Below are 23,236 nucleotides of genomic sequence, written 5' to 3' on the forward strand. Positions count from 1 at the left end.
AGGGCTAGGTTTGGGTTTTGGGGTATAGGGGTATTTTTAGGGTTCAGGGGTAGGTTTGGGTTTTGGGGTACAGGGGTATTTTAAGGGTTCAGGGCTACGTTTGGGTTTTGGGGTAAAGGGGTATTTTGGGGTTCAGGGGTAGGTTTGGGTTTTGGGGTACAGTGGTATTTTTAGGGTTCAGGGCTAGATTTGGGTTTTGGGGTACAGGGGTATTTTTAGTGTTTAGGGATAGGTTTGGGTTTTGGGGTACAGGGTATATTTATAGGGTTAAGAATGGTTAGTGTTTAAGGGTGTTGGGGTATTTTAAGGAGTACGGGTGGGTTATGATTATGGGGTGCAGGGGTATTTAAAGGCAGCAGGGTGGGATTAGCACACAATATGAGACATGGCATGAAGGGCGGAACGTACCACACGCCCCCAGCGTTTGTCACGCCCCCAGCACACGCCCACAGCACAACGCAGACACGCCCACAAGGGACTACTTTGCTGGCATGGTTCTTTTACCTTTTAAATGTATATGGTGGGCGTCTGCATAGCCTATGTCCTTCTGCTGCAACTGCCCTTTCCAACGCTGTATTGGGTGTTGTGATTGGTGTTGTGGTTCCTGAGATTACCCGCCTCAAACGTTTGGGCTCTCTCTTTATTATATTAGTATAGATTTAGTGCATTTTTATATAGCGCGGACTTTTCCCAAAGGAGTCAGAGTGCTTCACAATAGAACCAAGTACGTTACACGAGGAGAATATTACAAATGTACATGTTGCAGAAAAAAACGAGAAACAAGAACAGGTAAAATAAAATAATAGATGGCAATCACTCCAAAAAACAAAAAACACAATAGGATGAAGATTGTTCAAGCATAGATTACAAATTTACAATAATGAAAGAGCTTCCTTGAGGGAAATGAAAAGAGGTGTATTAGTTCTGGAAGTGTCTTTGGAAGAGAAGAGATTTGAGGTCAGTTTTCAAGGTCCGGGTAGAGGTGGTGGTACAGAGTAGTGGAGGAAGCGAGTTCCAGATTCTCACTGCATTGCCTTAGAAGGATTGAGCCATTGATCCTTCGCTTTTGAAGATGGGTGGCTCAAGCAGTAAATCTTCCACATTACGAGACAGTCTAGAGCCTCCAGAGATTTTCAGTTTATTCGCCAGGTATCGAGGGGAGGAAGTGTGCAAGGCTTTGTGAGTGATACAGGCAGTCATATAGATTGATCTTGCCTCGATGGAAAGCCATCGAAGAGAAGACAAAATGGGTGTGATCTGGTCACTGCTTTTGGCTCCAAATATAAAACGAGCCGCTGAATGGAGAATTGATTTAAAAGGGTAAAGGTGGGATTTGGGGAGGACAGCAGAAGGAGAATTGCAACAGTCCAATCTAGAGAGAACCAAAGATTGGACCAAGGTTTTTAGGTCATGTCCCAGAAAGAAACGACAAATCCCCCAGAGAAGGAGCAGTTGGTTTCAGCATTTTTGCCATGGAATTGATGTGGGAGAGTAGATTGATCCTTTTGTCAAGTATGACACCCAGGGATTTTGAGGTGTAGACAACAATAGGTTTTGTGATGAGTAAATTTAACTGATCCATCCGAGATTGAACAGAAGGAGAGAGTGAGGTAGAGAGGAGGAGGAATTCCGTTTTGGAAGGATTCAGAATGAGTTTGTGACCTAACAACCAGTTTTGGCTAGAGTTCAGAGTAGAGTTGAGGTTTGAGATATCGTGTGCGGAACACACCTTAAGGTAGATTTGAGTGTCATCCGCATAGAGATGATAACAGATCCCAGATTTACTTAGGAGATTTCCCAATGGTTCCAAATAGAGATTGAACAAAGTGGGTGCAAGGATAGAACCTTGAGGGATGCCTTGACCTACCGCCAAAGAAGACAAAATACCGTTCGCTATTTTGATAATTTGAGATCTGTCCAAGAGGAATGAGGCAAACCATTTAAGTACTGTGCCTTCCAAACCCATTCTCTATTGAAGAGTGTTGAGGAGAGTGTTGTGATTAACAGTGTCAAAAGCTGCAAAATGGTCTAAAAGAATCAGAAGACAAGACTCTCCTGAATCGATTATATGCAGCGCATCGTCGTTCATTTGCAGGAGGGCTGTTTCAGTGCTGCAGTTTTGAATGAAACCAGACTGGAAATTGTCAAGATGATGGAAGTGTGTTTTGCACTGTTAGATAAATTGAGCCTTCATAATGATGACCATACCGAAGAAATCTCTTATTTTTGTTTTAATTTCATGCAGTGGCGGCTGGTGACATTTGAAAGTGGTGGACATAGAGTTGGGTATGATTTGTAAGTAGCAAGCGAAGCAAGCAAGGTTAATGGACAAACGTGGGGGCCAGGGGGGTACTCCTACTGAGATAAAATTGATACAAATACATTTGAAAGCAATAGATTTAGTGTGAAAGCAAGCTTTATGAAGCAGTAGGAAGGTATAGTATTGAAATATTAAACACATTAAAAAGGGATCCATATCTTACTGAATTAATATGTTCAATAGTTATTTTACTGTAAATTGTATAGCGTGACAACTTCAGGCTCTTTCAATTGTGTGCTTGCCCAGTGTCTTGCACTGCATGTGGCATCAACTTTGGAAGAGAACGCTCTAACCAGGTATCGGGAAGCACCCACAGCTGCTGGCTGCAATGAGTCATATAGAAATATGTGCAGGCAGTGTAATGCAAATAGTGGGGGTTCTCTAAGAGGGAACATGTCAAATACATTCCTGTGATTCCCACAGTGGTTTCTCTCTGAGATGTTATTGCATCAAGATATATAAAACAACAACTGACATACACCTAATTGGCTTTGTCAATGGTTGTTAGTGGTTTAAAATAAAGGACTAACAAAAATGATTTGTTATAAATAATTAACATTGTAAATGTTTCAATTCTGAAATTGTCAGACTAGTAATTAAAATATTATTGAGGCCTGTGGAAGGAGTATTAGCCTTCAGTTATGTGTGCTTTATGTTAGATATGTATGGCCACATGTATGATTACACAATTTTGCAACTTCCTTTTGCAACTTTTTGTTTCTTACAATTAGGAAATCGGTAATGAATCCCACCGCTAAATAGGAAATCAAACAAATAACATTTTCCTGTTTGGTCTCAATATGCAAATGCAGTCGCAATTTGCGATCACAATTAGCGACCGCATTTGAAAAAAATTGCCTTTCTGCTTCCTGGGTCAGGGGAAGGACCCGAAACAAAGGAATGACTGCCCAGGGGAAGCCAAGAAAGCAGGCAGAGTGAGGAGGCGAGAACTGCTGCACAACCCTGAGTGACATTAGGAGGCTCAAAAGCACCCAAAATCACATCCACAAATGCCAGCCAGCAGCTGGAGAAGGAAGCAGGACTGAGATAGAGGAAATTAAAGTCCTCAGAAAGAGAACTTGAAATTTTGACTGAAGAATTCTGGAACAATCACGACTAGCTGCTTGGGCATGCCCCCATGACTGTGCCAGAATCCCAGAAAAGAAAGTTCTGGAAAGACATGCAACAGAGGATAAATGCTGTGGGAGTGAAATAAAGAAAAGGTGGTACGACCTGCTCACCCGCCCAAAGGAAAGTGTGGCAACACACCTGCGGGACGCTCAACTGCACCCCCAACCTCGACAATGCAGTCAGTGGTGGAGACTACCCTTGAGCCAGAGGCTGTAGCGGGATTTGGGAGCCTGGACATGTCTACGCCCATACCATCACCAAGTAACTGCTAAATTTTAACTGTGCCAACTTTTCTGCCCTTATACCTGGCGACCACATGCATGTAATACACCCGTAAACATACCTATCTGGATGGTCCATTTACATGTAGAAAAAAATCACACATGGTGCATTATGGAAAAGGTAGTCATAGACTTAAACAGTGTAGTCGGTGTCAGAAAATTGTTGAGTAATGTAGTATGACCAATGAGAATTTGTATCACATGCAACATTTATTGATATCTCCATTATCCAATTAGATACACCTGTGAATGAAATTGTATGGCCGGCAGTTGACGGAGAAGGCCAGCTGGAGGAAGACCAGAATGAAGTGCCTGAGAGTGTGCCCTCCACATCACATGGCCAGTCCAGCACTTTGTCCATCTCCCCACAGCCAGAAGCAGTAGGGGCACAAGATAGCCGACAACCAGCTACTCCAAGCTGGCAACCAGTCAGCAGGTCCCGACAGCAGCGCTCCACTCTGGCTGGGTGTGGGGCCATCACACTAGGCAGGCATCAGGGTCCCAGGCGAGTTCTGAGCAGCATGCGTTGTATGGCGGGCTGGAGGCAGCAATGCTGCAGGTTCAGTGCCTACAGAAAAAACAAATAAGGTTGATCAACTGAAAATTGACTCTGGGGTTAAGAACCCTGTCTAAGCAGGTGGCAGACAATCAGGACACCATGGACATCAAAATGGACTACCTAACAAGTGCCATTACTAGACTCCACACATGAGCCTGCAAAGGCACCGGGAGAGGAGCAGAGATACCCGGATGGATGCCATGAGAAGGACAGTATGGAGGCTAGCACAGGTCACCACAACTTTTTCCTAATGCACGGTGGCCCTACAGGTGGAGATGGGCCACTACGGTGGGGGACATCTCACAGGGCCTTGCCCAGATAAGTGTAGCACTGGACGTTATCCAAACTGCTCACATTGCTAGCTGGGAAGATGCAGAGGCCCTGGGCAGTGAGGTGTCAAGCATCAGCATTCTTCACCCTCAGATGCCAATGTGCTTCACCAAAATGGCAGCTGCACATGGTAGCAGCTCACATACTAGATGCACTTCTAAAAAGTAATTGATGTTGGCAAGTTAGGGTTTGTTATTTTCTGTTCTTCACTTCAGTTCAGTTGGCAGTGATGTAACCAACCTACATTTTCACTCAATGGATTTTTGATTTCTGGTGGCCGGCAGGTTGTCTGTCAATGCTTGTTAAAACCTGGTATTAAAGGGATCTTAAGTTTGAGCAATAAATCACTTGTTGTGGCATTGTCTTACAGTTTTATGTATATGGACGTGTCTTACCATGCACAGTGATGTCTGGCTATGTGGTCCCTGCCCTGTGCCTTCTCCCCTCCGCTGCTCTGCTTTCCTTGGTTGGCTGCTGTGCAAGTCCTCCTATTTCGAGTCACTTCCAGTTACCTCAATGAGTAGGCCTGTCCTGCAGACAATGTTATGAAGTATGGCACAGGCTGCCACAATCTTGCAAGCAGTCTCAGTCGCATACTGCAAGTAAGCATGAGCGGATTTTGCGGATTGGCAATCCGCGAATTTTGCGGATTTGCGGATTCGCAATCCGCAAAATCCGCGAATTCCCGCGAATTTGCGGATTTTTTTTTTTGTGTTCGCCCGTGTTTCTGCCAGTTCGCGAGGGTTTTTACAATTTCGCAATTTGCGAACTTACCTGTCGGATCGCAAGTTTTGCGAACTTGTTGTTTCTACGTGTCCAGCCTGTTTGGGACACTCTTCTTCATCACTGCCACTCTCTGTCACCACTGCCACTCTCTGACTACTCATGCCACCCTCTGGCCCACCCATGCCACCCTCTGTTTCATCACTACACCCTCTGGTTGTCCAGTGTACATTATTTTCGGCAAAGCAAAGCACACCTTCCCTGCCTCAAGTGACCTGAATTAATTTGGGGCTGATTAATGTGTCACAGAATATTTTTTTAGCTGGCACCTGCTTCCTTAGTGCGCCCTGATTAGTGATCTTTTGCACTTGCTAAGTGCTTTCATTGTTGCAAAATTAGTTACAACACCTGCCCTGCCCCAACTGACAATAATGAATTAGGGGCTGATTAATGGATTTTAACTTCCAGCCTGGCTCCTGCTTGTCTCCCTTAGCTGTAATTCAGGACCTTTGTGGCATATGTGTAACTATTCTGAGGTTCAGAGCAGGGTCACATAATAGTTTCAACTGGCAACTGAACTCTGGAGGGGCCCCTCAGGAAGCACTACAGGAAATGGCTACTAATGATGTGCCTGAACTTTTGAACCTGGTAAGTAGTTACTTTCAGTTTTGCCAAGATCGTATTTCTGCAATTTTGCACTTATTCGCGGGGCGCGAACTCACGCGAACAGTGCGAGCAGTGCGAGCAAAATCCGCTGCTCGCGGATTTGCGGATTTTGCGGGAAATTCGCAAATCTCGCGGATTGCGGATTTCCCGAAAATCCGCAAAATCCGCGAGCGGAACGGATTTTCCGCCCACGCCTAACTGCAAGGCACCCCTACTCTTGTGCAGGCACCTAAAGCAGCTTTTGAGGAGCTTGAATGTCTGCTCGATTACTGACCTGGTGTGCCCATGTACTGTATACTGAATTGTATCTCCTTTCTTGTGGGTGGCGGAAGACAGGTAGTGTCAGGATCCAGGGCCTAAGGGCATATGCACTGTCACCTGACAAAACAAATATCTGTGTAAGACTACATACAAAGACTGATGATTCAGCTAATATGTGTATGTGTTTTATTTACTTTCCAGTGCCTTGTAGGTAACCTTCATCAAACCTCTCTCTTTCCAGTCGTTAGTATATCCCACTTTGCTTGAACATGAAGGAGTCATGTTGCTCCCTGGATATTTTGTCGCAATCTCTGTGATTATATTGTATGCATTGCAGACTACTTGGATTTTCAGGTACTGAGTGTTCTTGCGGTTCCTGGATAGGTATTCCAGTTCGGATGAGGGACAAATGGGCACATGGGTCCAATCTATACACCCTGTGTGAATCTGGCTATCCAGTAAAATTGCAGATTCTCAGTTTTTATTTCCAAATCATTCCTGGGCAGGTAAATGTGTTGGTGTATGTCAAGGAGTGTGGCATCTAGGAAAATGCGTAATAAACACGACAGCGTACTCTGCTACAACCCTCCTGCCACAGCTATCACATTTTGGTAACTGCCACGGGCCAATTGGTGGAGGCAGGCTGCTTTTAACGTGAGGCTTTAAGAGGGCTATTAGCTCCAAGATAACTTTACTACTCAGTCTGTATTGTTCATATATTTCTTCCTCTGTCTTTTTAAACAAGGTCAGCCTGACTCGTAACATCCTCTCCTTTCTCCGCCTCCTCTGCTCAGCAGTCAATATGCATATCCTCCGCACTATCACCTACTGGGCAGCCATTGTGAAAGCCCCTGGTGTATTCTGGGGCTGCTTTCATACTTTGGAACCTGTTACCACCTGAAATTAATTGGTGGTAAACTGCATGTGCAAAGTAACCGATTTGCGAATAGGCGCAATTTGCGGCTCGCATGTACATATACTTTGCAACTCGCAATTAAGAATTTCCCAATTGCAACTCGCAATTACCGGTCGCAAATCATGCAACCCACAAATCTACTGCGAATGGCTTTCGTACATCGCGCACTGCCCTTTTTGCATTCTTAAAACAATTTGTGACCGATTTGTGAGTCGTAAACCATCGTACATGTGGCCCCAAATTATTTTTCTGTCATCCAACTGCACTTTTTAATTTCTTCTCTTTCCTCTTCAGCACCTTCCTTCCTCGCATCTCCCTCACTTCACCACCCCCAAACATACACAAGGTGAGCACTCACTCATATTTAAGTACTTTATTTCCTTTTGCTTTTGCCTTCTAAATATTTTGACGTCTGTGTACCCTCTTCACTAACATTTACACAGACTTTCAATTGCAACTGGAAGACATGACCATTGTTTTGTGTTCTCTGTAGAGAGACCAACCCACTGACAGGCACTTTGCTTTGGTTTCAGCATCAGAGCTTTCAACCAAAGTCCCTCATAAACACCTGGCATGGCTCAAAGTATGCACTATGCAAGAGCAATAAGATGCACGGAAAAAATAAAGAAACATTACATAATGAAATAGTTAACACTCTTGGGGAATGCAAGATTAAGTAAAACATATGTGAAATAAGAGATGAACGAAATCGCTGAGCTGCATTACCTTAACGTTTATAACATTCATTGTTCATAAATAAATCCACGTTTTTACCATTTAAGGGCATGAAGACATGGCCCGTGTTCATATCAATTTTTATAAGTGTAATTACATTTTTCATGTTATCATAAAATATTTCTCTTTGAGTCTCTTTCTCTTTATGCTGTGTTCTCCTTCATTAACATCTTTTCTTGCCAGATAATTTGTTTTTTATTTGCTTGGGTTTTTACCTTTGCACATGATGGCCCGGTTTAACGCCATACAGGTGAAATCTGTCTATACTGTATGCAGATATTTCTCACTTTGCCAATGACTCGTATATTTGGATTAACCTTGCAAGGAAACAAGAACTGTGCTAGTCTTTTGGATCAATTTTGCGGGGTAAGAAATACAGCAGCTACGCTTCTAACGGGGCCAGCGATGTGTATCCAGGGCCTGGGGTGTCACAGTGGGAGAGGTTAGCATGACAAGGGGTCTTAGCACAATATACATAACACAAGATTAGCATTATAACTCTTATCATTACCGAGAACAAGGTTCAAAATCACATTCTTGCATTTACTCCTATGTGCAACAAATGGGAAAGTGTGGGATCTATGCCTGTGAATGATGGCAGGCTGTCCTCACGCAGGGATGGAGACTCTGAACCCCGAAACTGTGATGCTGAATGCATCACTGTTCTACAGTGGATACCACCATGGACCACAGTGGCAATGAGGGGCTTTAAAAAGGTAAGCCATGTGTTGTGTGTCTCAGTGCAGAAAGGTGATTTACTGCCTAGCTTCCTTCTCCTGTTTATGAGTGAAGTGGGACAGGCAGCCTGGGGCAGAAAGCACAGACTGAAATACATTGACTTGTTTAGAGATTGATTGTATCTCTAAATAGATCGTCCAATTTTAGATTTTTTTATGTAAATGTGTAGGAATTTTAGAGGGGCGCAGTCCCTGAGCCCTAATAGAATGGATTTATGGGCACTGTGTTCTGATTGAATTTTAACTGTGTGTTACCTAAGTACTATTATTACTTGTATTTATGTAGCACCTATGCAAGTCGTCTTATTCATGGCCAGGCTTCAGTGTCTGGCGCAGATCGCGGGAGGTATAACTAGGATGATGACATACTGCCAGATTCATCAAAGACCCGTTTTGCGAGTCTGTAATAGCGATTTATAAGGAATCGCTATTACAGACTCGCAAAACGGGATTCATGTAGGAATCGCAAAATAAATTGCGATTCCTACACATTCCTTATTTGCGATTAGCAAATTGCTAATCGCAAATAAGGATGCGATTTCAAGGGTGCTAGGGGTGTCCAAAGGACACCCTGTAGCACCCCTGAAAGGTAATCTACATTGGTGTTGCGCACACACATGTCCAAAGGACATGTGTGTGTGCAACATGCAACTTAGAACAAGCATTAGAAATGCAATAGGTCTAGCAGCATTAGAGTTAGTGCTTTTAGAATTGTTTATGGGTTTTTTTGTAAATCTTTAGCATTTTTGTTTCCTGTAGCCAATGCTAAAGAATTAAAAAAAAAAGCCATAAACATTTCTAAAAGCTCTAACTCAAATGCTCCGAGACCTATTGCATTGGAAATGCAATAGGTCTCGCAGTAGGAAAGTTTGAGCTATAGGTGTTATTTATTTTTTTGTTTTTTATTTATGTGTTGTTTTTTCTAAATAGCTAAATTAATAGCTTGAGGGTGAGTGAGGGTGAGGGGTTGAGGGTGAGTGAGGGTGAGGGTGAGTGAGGGTGAAGGTGAGTGAGGGTGAGGGTGAGTGAGGGTGGGTGAGTGTGAGTGAGGGTGAGTGAGGGTGAGTGTGGGTGAGTGTGGGTGAGTGTGGGTGAGTGAGGGTGAGGGTGAGTGAAGGTGAGGGATTGAGGGTGAGGGGTTGAGGGTGAGTGAGGGTGAGGGGTTGAGGGTGAGTGAGGGTGAGGGGTTGAGGGTGAGTGAGGGTGAGGGGTTGAGGGTGAGTGAGGGTGAGGGGTTGAGGGTGAGTGGGGGTGAGTGAGGGTGAGGGGTTGAGGGTGAGTGAGGGTGAAGGGTTGAGGGTGAGTGAGGGTGAGGGGTTGAGGGTGAGTGAGGGTGAGGGTGAGTGAGGGTGAGTGAGGGTGGGTGAAGGTGAGTGAGGGTGGGTGAAGGTGAGTGAGTGTGGGTGAGTGTGAGTGAGGGTGAGTGAGGGTGAGTGTGGGTGAGTGTGGGTGAGTGTGGGTGAGTGTGGGTGAGGGTGAGTGAGGGTGAGGGATTGAGGGTGAGGGGTTGAGGGTGAGTGAGGGTGAGGGGTTGAGGGTGAGTGAGGGTGAGGGTGAGTGAGGGTGAGGGTGAGTGAGGGTGAGGGGTTGAGGGTGAGTGGGGGTGAGTGAGGGTGAGGGGTTGAGGGTGAGTGAGGGTGAGGGGTTGAGGGTGAGTGAGGATGAGGGGTTGAGGGTGGGTGATGGTGAGGGTGAGTGAGGGTGAGTGAGGGTGGGTGAGGGTGAGTGAGGGTGAAGGTGAGTGAGGGTGAGGGTGAGTGAGGGTGGGTGAGTGTGAGTGTGGGTGAGTGTGGGTGAGTGTGGGTGAGTGAGGGTGAGTGAGGGTGAGTGAGGGTGAGGGATTGAGGGTGAGGGGTTGAGGGTGAGTGAGGGTGAGGGGTTGAGGGTGAGTGAGGGTGAGGGTGAGTGAGGGTGAGGGGTTGAGGGTGAGGGGTTGAGGGTGAGTGGGGGTGAGTGAGGGTGAGGGTGAGGGGTTGAGGGTGAGTGAGGGTGAGGGGTTGAGGGTGAGTGAGGATGAGGGGTTGAGGGTGGGTGAGGGTGAGTGAGGGTGAGTGAGGGTGAGGGTGAGTGAGGGTGAGGGTGAGGGTGAGTGAAGGTGGGTGAGGGTGAGGGGTTGAGGGTGATTGAGGGTGAGGCGTTGAGGGTGAGTGAGGGTGAGGGGTTGAGGGTGAGTGAAGGTGAGGGTGAGGGTGAGTGAGGGTGAGGGGTTGAGGGTGGGTGAGGGTGAGTGAGGGTGAGGATGAGTGAGGGTGAGGGGTTGAGGGTGAGTGAGGATGAGTGAGAGTGAGGGTGAGTGAGGGGTTGAGGGTGAGGGGTTGAGGGTGAGTGAGGGGTTGAGTGAGGGTGAGGGGTTGAGGGTGAGTGAGGGTGTGGGATGAGTGAGGGTGAGTGAGTGAGTGAGTTTACTACCTTAAAAATGTATGATTTTACTACAAATGTACGTAAGTGAGCTTTTGGGTGTCAGGGTTGCCCCTGTGTTTGTGCATATGGTCTGTGCTCGAGAGGATGAAACACAGCTGTCCGGCCTCGTTGAGCGCTAGATTGCAGTATTCCCGAGGCGCTAGTGCACAAAGCTTTTGGCGCCAACATGTCTAAATGAACTGAGTGCCGTATTTATGACGTCACACCTATTAACCTGCAGTCGCTCCAATGAATAGAACGTAGGGATCGTTTCCTCTAAGGGCACTATACAGATGTTTTCATTTATCTACTATGCTTAGTGCCTGGAAACTTCCCTGGCAATGTGAGATATATATCGACGAGCAGATCCCGTCACTGCGAGTGGAATGGTTCACTACGAGTGTGAACAATAACTTGTCTTTTATAGCGCTGCATACAGCCGTTCGGAGCGCTATTCCGTATGAGCTGCAAACAGCGCGTCATTATTTCCATATTTAATTGCAAGTCATTTACGGAAGTCGGCAGAGAGAGTGGGTGATACTGGCATTCGAACCCTCGACCGTCAAGCCCATGATCGGAATACAACGGGGACACGTGTAAATTCCTGAACCCTTTTGCCAACTGTAACACACTTCCTATTACGTTCTTGTTATGTAGGATTTGCATCTTCAAATAGGAGGCCGTTATTTACGTCTATTTGCGATTTTCATGGATTCTTTTTCAAACTAAACAACACGCAATAGTGTTACACGGAAGCGCTAAGATTTTTGAGCACTTTAGAAAAAAAACACAGTACAATAAAAGAGATGCTAATTTCACGGATTCTTCTTCGATCTGTGAAGCGACCTGGTTGATTGCAGGCTGTGCAGACAACTCTACACAACCTCATGGTGGCCGCGGGATAGGGTGTGGCAGCTGACAAATTCAATGCTTGCGTGTTTCCGGAAAGGCTGCTGAAATGAGGAGTCCCGTGCCAGCGACTAGTCTAGGGGAACATCTGGAGATAGGATGAAATGTCCATGCATCTGAATGGCCAGCAGGGCTGGGGCACAGCCAGTCGTGTGACAGGTATGCTGTGGGCTCGATGCCTCCTGAAAGGTTAGTGGATCTGAGTTAAAACTGGACAGGCAACTCAGTTGGTTGACGTATTGCTGTATCAATGATGTGGTAACCTGCAAAATCAACGATTTCAATCCCAGAGTTTCTGACTCAGCCTTCCATCCATCTTAATGTAATAGTAGCGTGTTACCAGCTGCTTAGAAGGACGAGCCATTGTGGTAAAGGCAGCAGCGAAAAAAGCAACATATGGCTGGGGAGTGCAGGGGAGGGGGCGGAGAGGGGAGAGGTGCGACACGGCATGTAATAGTAGCGTGTTACCAGCTGCTTAGAAGGACGAGCCATTGTGGTAAAGGCAGCAGCGAAAAAAGCAACATATGGCTGGGGAGTGCAGGGGAGGGGGCGGAGAGGGGAGAGGTGCGACACGGCAGGCAGGCAGGGGAGGAGAGTAGGAGGAGGAGGGGGGAGGAGAGTAGGGGAGGCACGGCCTAGCGGCCGTGCAATCAAGAAGTGAGGGGGCGGAGCTGGGGGAGGCTGTGAGAGAGAGTAGGCAAGGCAGGCGGCTGGGGGCATGTGCACGCGCATTTAAGCTCAATGCGCATGCGCATTGAGCTTAAATTTCTCGTGCACTGCAAGGAATCGCCACGATTCCTTGCAGTGGATAAAGAGTGGATAAGCCCCCATAGTCTCGCTTGCTCGATGCGCATGCGCATCGACAGGCGAGACCTAAAAATGCTTTTAAAAGCATTTTTCGAAGTTTTCGCTATTTACCACGAGGTATGACCTCGCGGTAAATAGCGGCCCGAAATTGCGATTTCGCAATTTAAAAATGGACGATGAATTGCATTTAAGGAATCTCAAATAGAGATTCCTTAAATGTAATTGTTCGCAAATTAGCGAATTCGCTATTACCGATTTTTGCATTTGGGATGATGAATCTCAGAGCAGTCCCTTATACATTTTGTAATGTTTTGTGAGCACTTTAAGAAGAGGAGAAAATTATACTTGGTCCCTATCTTAAGGGAAGCAGGCTTTATGCAGGTGCGCCCAGCGTTACTTCATTTACAGTTACTAGGGAGTACCAAGATAATCTTCGGGGTTGCTAGCTTTCTGGTCGCAGCTATGCGCACAAAAACCAGGAAGCTATCCCCGAAGGACTTGGAAGGGCGCCCTCTTTACACTGCAGACTTAGCTAATATTTTTTAAATTAACTATTCTTCCTATGACTTCACTGCGAATGTATTGCTTTTGTATTAACATCTAAACTATTGACCGGACCTACATATCACTTTGATTGATTTTTTAACTGTTTTAACCATATGAAATATATGATATGTAAAATAATTTTTTTAACAATTGTTTTTTATAAATTGCACTGTATTGTTGCTTTTTATGATTTTAACTAATCGAATAAAGCTGGCTTTTGACTTTGACTTTGAATCCCAAATGCAATAATTGCGCTTGCAAAGGGCCAGATTCTGAGAATCTGGCCCTTTGCGAGCGAAATTAAGCTTCATGAATCTGGCCGTAAATCAACACATCGTCCACTGGGCCCAGTCATCCAGATCTACAAAGCCCAGGCCCGGGGTGCTGTAACATACGGGGCTGAACTCTGGGGTCACACTTCAGCCCTAAACTTGATGACAACCGAAAATAAATTCATCAGACAATTGGTTGCACTTCCATCAAGCACGCCGCTGCTCCCCCTGAGGCTAGACCTAGGACTTAGACCAATCATAGAGGAACTGGGTCTTAAACCTTTAACATTTTGGCGAAAGCTATGGAGTAGCAAAGAACTTATCAACTACAGGTCTGAGCTCAAGGAGTTTCTAACCCAACCAAAAGCCATGCAGATTCCTTGGCTAAAATACATAAAATCATCGTGTGAGAGCTTAGGATTCCCCGAATTATGGACTGACCCAGCTAACGCATCTGCCAGGATACCACGCAAAGTTCTGTTGAAGGCTTATTATGGCATAAAACTTACTATTGCTCTAGACAGCAAGCGTGAGGGTCCATTGACGACTCTATTCATTCAAAGTAAAGACTCCTACTGCCTGGAGAAGGTTCTGGATGGGATGACCCCTGTGTTGACCAGGAAGCTATTTCTCCAGTGGAGATACGGCACATTGCCCCTTAGGTCTTTCACCAGCTCCTGGACAACGCCACCAACTACAAAGCAATGCCCGGCATGTGCTCTCGCTGTGGAAAGCGACTTTCATGTGGTTCTATTTTGTAAGGCCTACCAAGTCATTAGAAAATACTGGCTTGTCCCCCTTATCAGAAACTTTGGTTGCAGACAGTTCTCCCCCATGTACAGAATTTTAAAAACTGATGTTTCACCTCCAACTGTCTTTGCACTGGCGAAATACCTCACAGCCATGTGGTTTATCCGCACCCGCATTTTGAAAACGGAGTTGGGCCCATAACAATTTTATTACATTTTATTTTATTTCACTCATTTTGCTCAACTTATTGCTGATGGACTATTTTTACATTGCCATGCCTAATTCTTAACCAATGCTTTAAAATGACTGTGATTATTTGTATATCTTTGATGGTCTAATTGATCGAAATAAAGATTGAAACTGAACTATTATTACTTGTATTTATGTAGCACCTATGCAAGTCGTCTTATTCATGGCCAGGCTTCAGGTAAAGACATTCCGTACCAATTTAGAAGAGATGTGCTTTTTAATATTTTTCAAAGCTTCCTAAGATATTTTTAGACCTTAGGCCAGATTTACTAACATTTTGCATCTTGGTTTTTTGGTACAGCCATGACACCAAATGCTAGTTCAGATTTACGAAGCCACACAACATCTGATTTGCATTCACCTTGCGTGGCATTGTCAAAAAAGTAATGCAGTGCCTTGAGCTGCATTGCATAAAATTGCATCAGGTAGTCACTACATGAGTGGGGCATGGGCATTCCATGCATTTATCCATGTATTTTGACACAAATCCAGATTTACTAAAGGAAGTATACCTGGGTTTGCGCTAAAATGGAGCACCTACCCGAGGCTTGTGTAACAAAAAGAAATATCTTAATTTCTCCTTGTTACTTCCTCTTTCCATGTACACTGCATTCTGCAACACACATAGAAAGAGTAATATGCCACTGATGGTTGTTTTTGGGTAATATAACTAATAAAATGTTCTATGAAATGAATATGATCCCGATGCTCAGATTTTGATAGCATATTATTTGTTCTCAGGAGTATATTGGACAGTGGCAACCATCCAGTGCCCAGACCAAAGGAGAGACTAATCACATAGTCTTGAAAAAGATGGCAGTGTACCAATAAATAGCCATCGAAACGAGTCAACGCAGCAAAATACACAATCAAGAGAACCAATCTAACCTGGAAGTCTAGAAGATACCGGGCCTAAGTTTAGATTTTGAAAAAACAGGGTCTCAGATGTGTAACTTTTATGACTAAAATTGATGTATTTTGTTTGTCTCTCCCCTTATGTGATTCTTTTTCTCTGTTCACAATCCAGTGCAAAAAAGTTTACTATTGCGCTTTTTAATTATTAGAATGTATCAAATTGTGTTAATGAATTGTTTTTAAAGCCGTATTGGAATAACGATATCTGTGTTGATGTGCCCTGTGACTACGATACATTTTTTTTATGGTTTGACAAGTGTGTATTCCAGTAATAACACCTGCGTTTTTTTTAAAATAAAACAATTGTAACTTTTAAGAATAGATGTGTGGATAGTTTGCAACCTATACAGCTTACTACTTATATAAGAACATATGTGTATGTGTATGAGAATTATACTGCAGAAAGATATCCCTTCAAGCATAAAAACAATCCTGATAGCAATGCAGACACCTTTGCGATATCCAGCAAGGGAGGCAGGATAGGCGATATCAACAAATGCGATAGCACATAGAAAGAGCTGAACAGTAACATTACTTTATAAATATGGTGCTGTTCAGCTCTTTCCCACTCACGCAACACAGTGCAGTAACTTGCTTTGCTACATTGGGTGAACTCTTAATAAAATGGTCTTAAGTCATTGTGACACTATTCCAATTTCTCGAGACTAAAACTGAAAAGCGGATGAAAATTGATATTGTTTATTTTAAGTGATCATTTTATATGCAGGGCACAAGTACGGAGAAGAGTGTTGGGAGTGGATGAATTGGAGTGTGGTAGAGGGGAGTGGAGTAGAGTAGAGTAGAGTGGAGTGGAGTGGATGGGAGGGGAGGGGAGGGGAGGGGAGTTGAGTGGCCTGAAGTGAAGTGTCATAGAGTGGCATAAGGTGAAGTGGGTTAGAGTAGAATAGAGTTGAGTGGCGTAGAGTAGAGTGGAGAATTGTGGATTGGAGTATCGTAGAGTGGAGTGGGCATAGAGTGGAGTGAAATAGAGTAGAGTGGCGTGAAGTGGAGTGGTGTAGAGAGGAGTGGCGTAGAGTGGAGTGGCATAAAGTACAGTATAGGTGGGATAGAATGGAGTAGATTGGTGTAGAGTGGAGTAGAGTTGTATAGAGTGAAGAGTGGAGTAGCATAGAGTAGCGTAGAAGGAAGTGGCGTAGGGTGGAGTAGAGGGAAGTGGTGTAGAGTAGAGTGGTGTACAGTGTCGTAAAGTGTCCTAGATTGGAGTGGAGTAGTGTATTGTAGAGTGCAGTGCAGTAGAATGGAGCAGATAGTCATATAGTGGGGTATTATGCAATGAAGTGTAGAAGCTAGGGCTTGAGTAGAGTGGAGTGAAGTTGAAGGAATACAGTGGAGTGGCGTAGAGTGGTTTAGATGGATGTAGAGTGGAGTGTTTTAAAGTGGAGTGGTGTAGGGTGGATTGGTGTAATGAGGATTTATTTGGAGAGGAGTAGAGTGAAATAGAATGACGTACCCTGGTGTAGAATAGAGTGGCAAGAGTTAAGTAGAGTAGAGCAGTGTAGAGTGGAGTAGTGTGTCACAGAGTGGAGTATCATACAGTGTAGTGGCATAGAGTGGTGTGGTCTGGTGTAGTGTATAGTTAGGCTGTCCGGAATTCGGTTAAAACCGATTCTGCCCGATATTACCCTACCGACTGCAAATCAGCTGACCCAGTTTAAACCGAGTGTCGCTGAATTTTTCACATTTGATTCACCACTTGGCCATTTGCAGCTTTTGGCCACTTGAGGGAGCCAAAGCAGTACAAACCCAGCATCCGAGCTAGGCATCGGTAATTTGATGAAACGTTTCACCCTCCTCCCGCTGTTCATGGCCTTCAAACACACTTTTACTTTCAGCGCGGTGCTCTTGAAACGGGCGCTGCGCTTTGCATTCGGCGATGGTTCTGTGTCCTTCCCCACTGTATTGTATGTCTTCCCTGGGGCTTAAGTTAAACCCCGAGCGCCAGAGTCTTTTAATCTCAGTACAGTGCCCTTGTTTTAATAGAAGTAACAAGAGGAGACACACTCCTCCTCTCACCCTGCTGTCAGCCTTATTTTTCAAAGTTATCATCCCTTTCCTGTTAATTATTTGGCACTGTTTTCCAACGCAATTATAAGCAGTTCCACCTTTAAGAAGGCGGGTCTTCTCCATAAATGTGCAACTTCCTCCAAAGCCCGGAGTTTCAAGCCGGCCCAGTTCCACAGGGTCTGCATTTTGTATTAACTGTGAGACTGTGACTCGCCGCCAGTGTCTGTGCCCTGAGGAGGAACTGGGTACATACACCACAAGAGGTGCCGAGGTGTGTGTTACACCCCTGTTGAGACACTTAAGGAGGCTTTGTTGTTCTTTCACCCGAGATTCAAAGGATATTCAATTATAACACCTAGTCCGATTTTATTGCGGGGGGGGGTCACACATGGCAGCGCCTGCTGAAAACATGTGCAAGAGGCGCGTCATCAATGTTAGTATTGACAATTGCTATTGTTGCAGTTTATTGTTTGTATTTGCAGCACGCCCACCGCTTTTAGTATAGAGCCCACAGCACTCATGGCACTATGGCAAAGCTTTTTTTTTATGGCAAAGCTTTTTTAACATATAACTTTTTAGAAGAATGTGACGTCCGTTTCAGGGACACCGCACGTTCTTTCAACATTTTTTTTTTTTTTAAACTTGCATGCTGAGCAGCCGCGGCCGGCAGTGGAAGCACATGCAGGGCGGTGACTTGGGGAGGGGTAGAGTGGGGGGTAGTAATGTATGGATTACGGACCTTCCAATGTAAGTAAACATTTAATTAAATAAAATGAATTTCGTTGAGTGCACTGCATCCCCAAATGCGATGCAGTGCGCCCTACAGAATTTGTTTTAGTTATTTAAATGTTTACTTACCTGTAAAACTCCGTAATCCATACATTACTACCCCCACCCTGCCCCTCCCCCTCCCCACGTCACCGCCCTGCAGGTACTCGCACTGCCGGCCGTGGCTGATGCTGAGCGCGGCGCATTACACAGCCCAGCAACTCTGGGTTCGGAGGCTGTGCAAATGAAGGGTAAAGTTTCTTTTTGTAGCACCAAGTCTGATGTGATTGTGGCAGATGGTGTAATGAAGGTGTTGTGCTGCCACTCCCCACACACTTTGACCGGGTCCTGGTGCTGCAGCTCTAGGTTCGGTGGCTGTGCAAATGAAGGGTAAAGTTTCTTTTTGTAGCACCAAGTCTGATGTGATTGTGGCAGATGGTGTAATGAAGGTGTTGCGCTGCCACTCACCACACACTTTGACCGGGTCCTGGTGTTGCAGCTCTGGGTTCGGTGGCTGTGCAAATGAAGGGGAAAGTTTATTTTTGTAGCACTAAGTGTGATGTGATTATGACGGCCGCACCCGAGTACTTCACAGGTCTTTAAAAAGACCATTTACTTAACAAGACGTTAATAAAGGAGCGGGCACCGGGGGACGGGCACTGGAGAAAGAGACGGCACCTAAACAGGTATGCGGAGGTACGCGTCATGACGTGGATGCCATTTCTTTTTCTCTTATTTTTCATTTACACGATAATGGATTCAAGACTTGGAGAAGTACACGATATGTGCGAGAGCGCTAAAGAGAAAGCGCAAACTTCAGCCTCCAAAAAAGAAAAAAACTTTTTTTTAAAGAGTAAGATTGGGCAGGAGAGCATCTGCACTGTCTATCAGTCTTGTGATCGAAATAAAAGAGGAGAGGAAAACAGCACAGATTTTAACTTTAAAAATATTAGAGTGAAGCATGAGCACAAATATCCACTCCGTCTGACAGTTTTAGTCAGCACCTTTATAACAGCCAGTTTGCCACCAGTCACTGAAACGTGTGTGAACACTGAAACATGTGTGCAGCTCACATTTATAATTGTTTCACCTGATCACTGGGCATTTACAGGTTATAATCTGATGCAAGAGTTGCATTACTTAAAGACAAACAAATGCAGAGCAGTATTTCCCAAAATATTGGGATAGCAGAGACACCTCGGTGATCATGATCCTGGAGTTTAAAGTGCTTGTTATCCGTCACAAGCACATTTGCTTGTATAGCACACGCCATGTTTTTTAACCAAATCTGAGAGTGACATGAGTAAAATAAAGATACCCAACAGCAACCCCCCCCCTGGGTCAACTGGGCACCACCACCATATTCAAGTCAAGTCAAGTCAAGTTATTTATATAGCGCACTACATACCCAGAGGGTCTCAAGGCGCTTGAGGAAGGGTGGAGAATTACTTATCGAATATCCAGGTTTTAAGCTGTTTTCCGAAGGCTAGGTGGTTTTGAGTAAGGCGGAGGTGGATGGGAAGGGAGTTCCAGGTTTTTGCCGCTAAGTAGGAGATGGATCTTCCCCCCATGGTGGTTTTGTGAATGCGCGGAACAGCGGCGAGGGCTTGGTTGGATGAACGCAGCTGGCGGGAGGGGGAGTAGAAGGATAGTCGCGTGTTGAGGCATTCGGGACCAAGTTCGTAGAGGGCTTTGTGTGCGTGGGTGAGGAGGCGGAACGTTATCCTCTTATTGACGGGGAGCCATAGGAGGTCTTTCAGGTGACCGTAAATGTGGTCTTTGCGAGGGATGTCTAGTATGAGTCTGGCTGAAGCGTTTTGGATGCGTTGGAGTTTTTTCTGAAGTTTTGCGGTGGTACCGGCGTACAGGGTGTTTCCGTAATCCATTCGGCTTGTGATCAGTGCATGGGTGACCGTTTTTCTAGTTTCGATGGGGATCCAGCGAAATGTTTTTTTGAGCATGCGTAGGATGTTGAAGCATGATGATGAAACGGCGTTGACTTGTCTGGTCATCGAGAGTGAGGAGTCCAGGATGACGCCCAGGTTCCGTGCGTGGTCCGTCGGGATGGGTGCTTTTCCTAGGGCTGCTGGCCACCAAGAGTCGTCCCAGGCGGAAGGGGAAGTTCCTAAGATGAGGACTTCCGTTTTGTCCGAGTTCAGTTTAAGACGGCTGTGCTTCATCCATTCGGCTACTTCTTTCATCCCTTCGTGTAGGTTGGTTTTGGCGGTGTTTGGGTCTTTGGTGAGTGAGAGGATCAGTTGTGTGTCATCAGCATAGGAGATGATGTTGAGGTTGGGTTGACGTGCGATGGTTGCGAGGGGGCTCATGTATACGTTGAAGAGGGTAGGGCTGAGAGAGGATCCTTGTGGCACGCCGCAGATGACTTCGGAGGCCTCTGACTTAAACGGTGGGAGTCGGACTCTCTGAGTTCTTCCAGCGAGGAACGAGATGATCCAGTCTAATGCTTTTCCTTGAATTCCGATGTTGTTGAGGCGTTGTATAAGGGTGCTATGACAGACTGTGTCGAAGGCTGCGGAGAGGTCAAGGAGGATGAGGGCGACTGTGTCTCCGTTGTCCAGTAGTGTTCGAATGTGGTCTGTTGCTGCGATGAGGGCAGTTTCGGTGCTGTGTTTGGCTCGAAAGCCGGACTGTGAGGAGTCGAGGGATTTGTTGGTTTCGAGGAAGGCGGCGAGCTGATTGTTGACGGCTTTCTCAATGACTTTGGCCGGGAATGGGAGGAGCGAGATGGAGCGGTAGTTTTTGAGTTTGGTGGGGTCTGCTGTGGGTTTTTTCAGAAGGGCGCTGAGTTCGGCATGTTTCCAGCTTTCCAGGAAGGTGGCAGAGTTGAGGGAGCAGTTGATGATGTTCCGGAGGTGTGGTGCGATGATGGAGTCTGCTTTGTTGAAGATGTGGTGGGGACATGGGTCTGTTGGGGATCCTGAGTGGATGGAGTTCATCAGGCGAATGGTGTCATCAGTGGTGATTGGGTTCCAGTCATAAAGGATGTTCGAGGGGGGTTTAGGTTCGGAGGTGGGTTGGGTGGGTTGGTTGTCGAAGCTGTTATGGATGTCGGCGATTTTGTCGTGGAAGAATGAAGCAAGGGAGTCGCAAAGGACTTGAGAGGGAGTGATGTCGTTGGTGCTGGCGGTGGGGTTGGTAAACTCTTTGACGATGTTGAATAGTTCCTTGCTGTTGTTGGCGTTGTTGTCTAGTCGGTCTTTGAGTGCTGATTTCTTGGCTGTCCGGATAAGTTGGTGGTGTTTACGGGTGGCATTTTTGAAGGCGTCTCTGGTGATAGTGTTTGGGTCTTTTTTCCAGGCTTTCTCAAGGGAACGACAGAGTTTCTTGGATTTCTTAAGGTCATCGTTGAACCAGTGGGCGTTTTTGCTGCCTAGCTTGATTTGACGTTTTTTCAAGGGTGCTAGGTTGTTGGCGCTGTGGGTTAGCCATTGTGTGAGGTTGATGGCTGCTTGGTTAGGGTTCGACAAATAGGCAGGGGGGTTTTGAAGAAGCGATGTGGAGAACTGGTCGATGGTGATTTTGTTCCAGTTTCTTCGCAGAGTTGGTTGAGGGTGGTTGTGGATCGTGGTCTTTTTGTAGTTGAAGTGGACGCAACTGTGGTCCGTCCAGTGGAGAGCTGTGGTGTGATTGAAGGAGATGTGCTTGCTGGAGGTGAAGATAGGGTCGAGTGTGTGTCCTGCGTAGTGGGTGGGGGTGTTTACAAGTTGTTTGAGTCCGAGATTGGCGAGATTGTCCAGAAGGGTGGTGGTGTTGCTGTTGTTGCTTTTTTCCAGGTGGAAATTGAGGTCTCCCAGTAGAATGTATTCCTCGGAGGGGAGGGCGTGTGGGGTGATGAAGTCAGTGATATCTTCACTGAATTGTGCCCGGGGTCCTGGTGGCCTGTAGAGGAGTGTGCCTCTGAGTGTGGTATTGGGGTCGGTGTGGATCTTGAAGTGAAGGTGTTCGGCGATATCGAGGTTGACGTCTGAACTGGTTGAGATGCGGATGGAGTTCTTATGGACGATGGCGATGCCTCCTCCTGTTTGGTTGGTGCGGTCTTTTCGAATGATCTTGTAGCTTCCGGGATGGCTATAGTGATGTCTGGAGCTGATGAGGCATTCATCCAGGTTTCTGTTAGGAAGGCGACATCCGGAGAAATGGTCTCTAGTAGATTCCAAAGTTCGATGGCATGTTTGTGAACTGAGCGGGTGTTGAGAAGGATGCATTTTAGGTGGTTATTGTCAGATCTCTGTTTGGTGTTTGTGGATTTGGAGTGGGTCTTGGTGCAGTCGAACTTGCAGGAGTGGCATGTGAAGGGTCCATGGGTGAGTCCCGGTGCGGTTTGGTGGCAGTTTGGTGGACGGCCGGGGTTAAGGGCGGTGAGGGTTGCGGCGTCGTATGTGATGCGGGAGGTGATGGGTTTATTGGGGCCAGGGGGTCTGGCGCTGGGCGCGGTCCAGGCGCGGACGGGCGTAGACGGGCTTACCTTTGGCGCACCTTCGGCGCGGCCGCAGCGCGTGGACGCTGCGCGTCGGTCCATCTGTCATAAATAGAAAGGAGGGGGGGGGGACGGAGCGAGGGTGGGGCCGCAGGGAGGCGTGCTCGGGGTGGAGGGGCGGGCTGGCAGGCACAACAACAAAATGGCAGCAAATCAAAACAGAAACACAACGAGATCGGCACAAGCAGGGATTATTTCTAAAATGTGGGCAGAGGCACAGATTAACTTAGTAGCAGGCAAATCCAACAATGTGTATAGCGCAGCAGGCAATTCTAATGTTAACTTGCGCTACAGGAAAACAAAAGCACTCGCGCAATGTGGGCTCAATGTAATGTAAAATAGCGCTACGATAATGCAGAGTACAAATTAATGGCGGCAATTGGCAGTCAAGCGCAAAAAGTTGGAAATTACAGCTATAATGAATATTCAGTATTCTCA

The 23,236-nt window shown here is 46.0% G+C and overlaps 1 protein-coding gene across 1 annotated transcript in view; it reads right to left on the reverse strand.

The window, feature by feature from the left end:
- Positions 1 to 3,926: 3,926 nt before the first annotated feature.
- The window catches only part of LOC147748262 (D-3-phosphoglycerate dehydrogenase-like), a 126,142-nt gene continuing 106,832 nt past the window's right edge, over positions 3,927 to 23,236 (reverse strand). Inside the window, exon 3 of the mRNA XM_086959543.1 lies at positions 3,927 to 4,300. Coding sequence (XP_086815669.1) covers positions 4,294 to 4,300 — 7 coding nt within the window. The 3' untranslated portion in view covers positions 3,927 to 4,293. The remainder of the gene's footprint in view (positions 4,301 to 23,236) is intronic.

Source organism: Lissotriton vulgaris, chromosome 1_1 (assembly GCF_964263255.1).
Source record: "Lissotriton vulgaris chromosome 1_1, aLisVul1.2, whole genome shotgun sequence".
Taxonomy (NCBI): Eukaryota; Metazoa; Chordata; class Amphibia; order Caudata; family Salamandridae; genus Lissotriton; species Lissotriton vulgaris.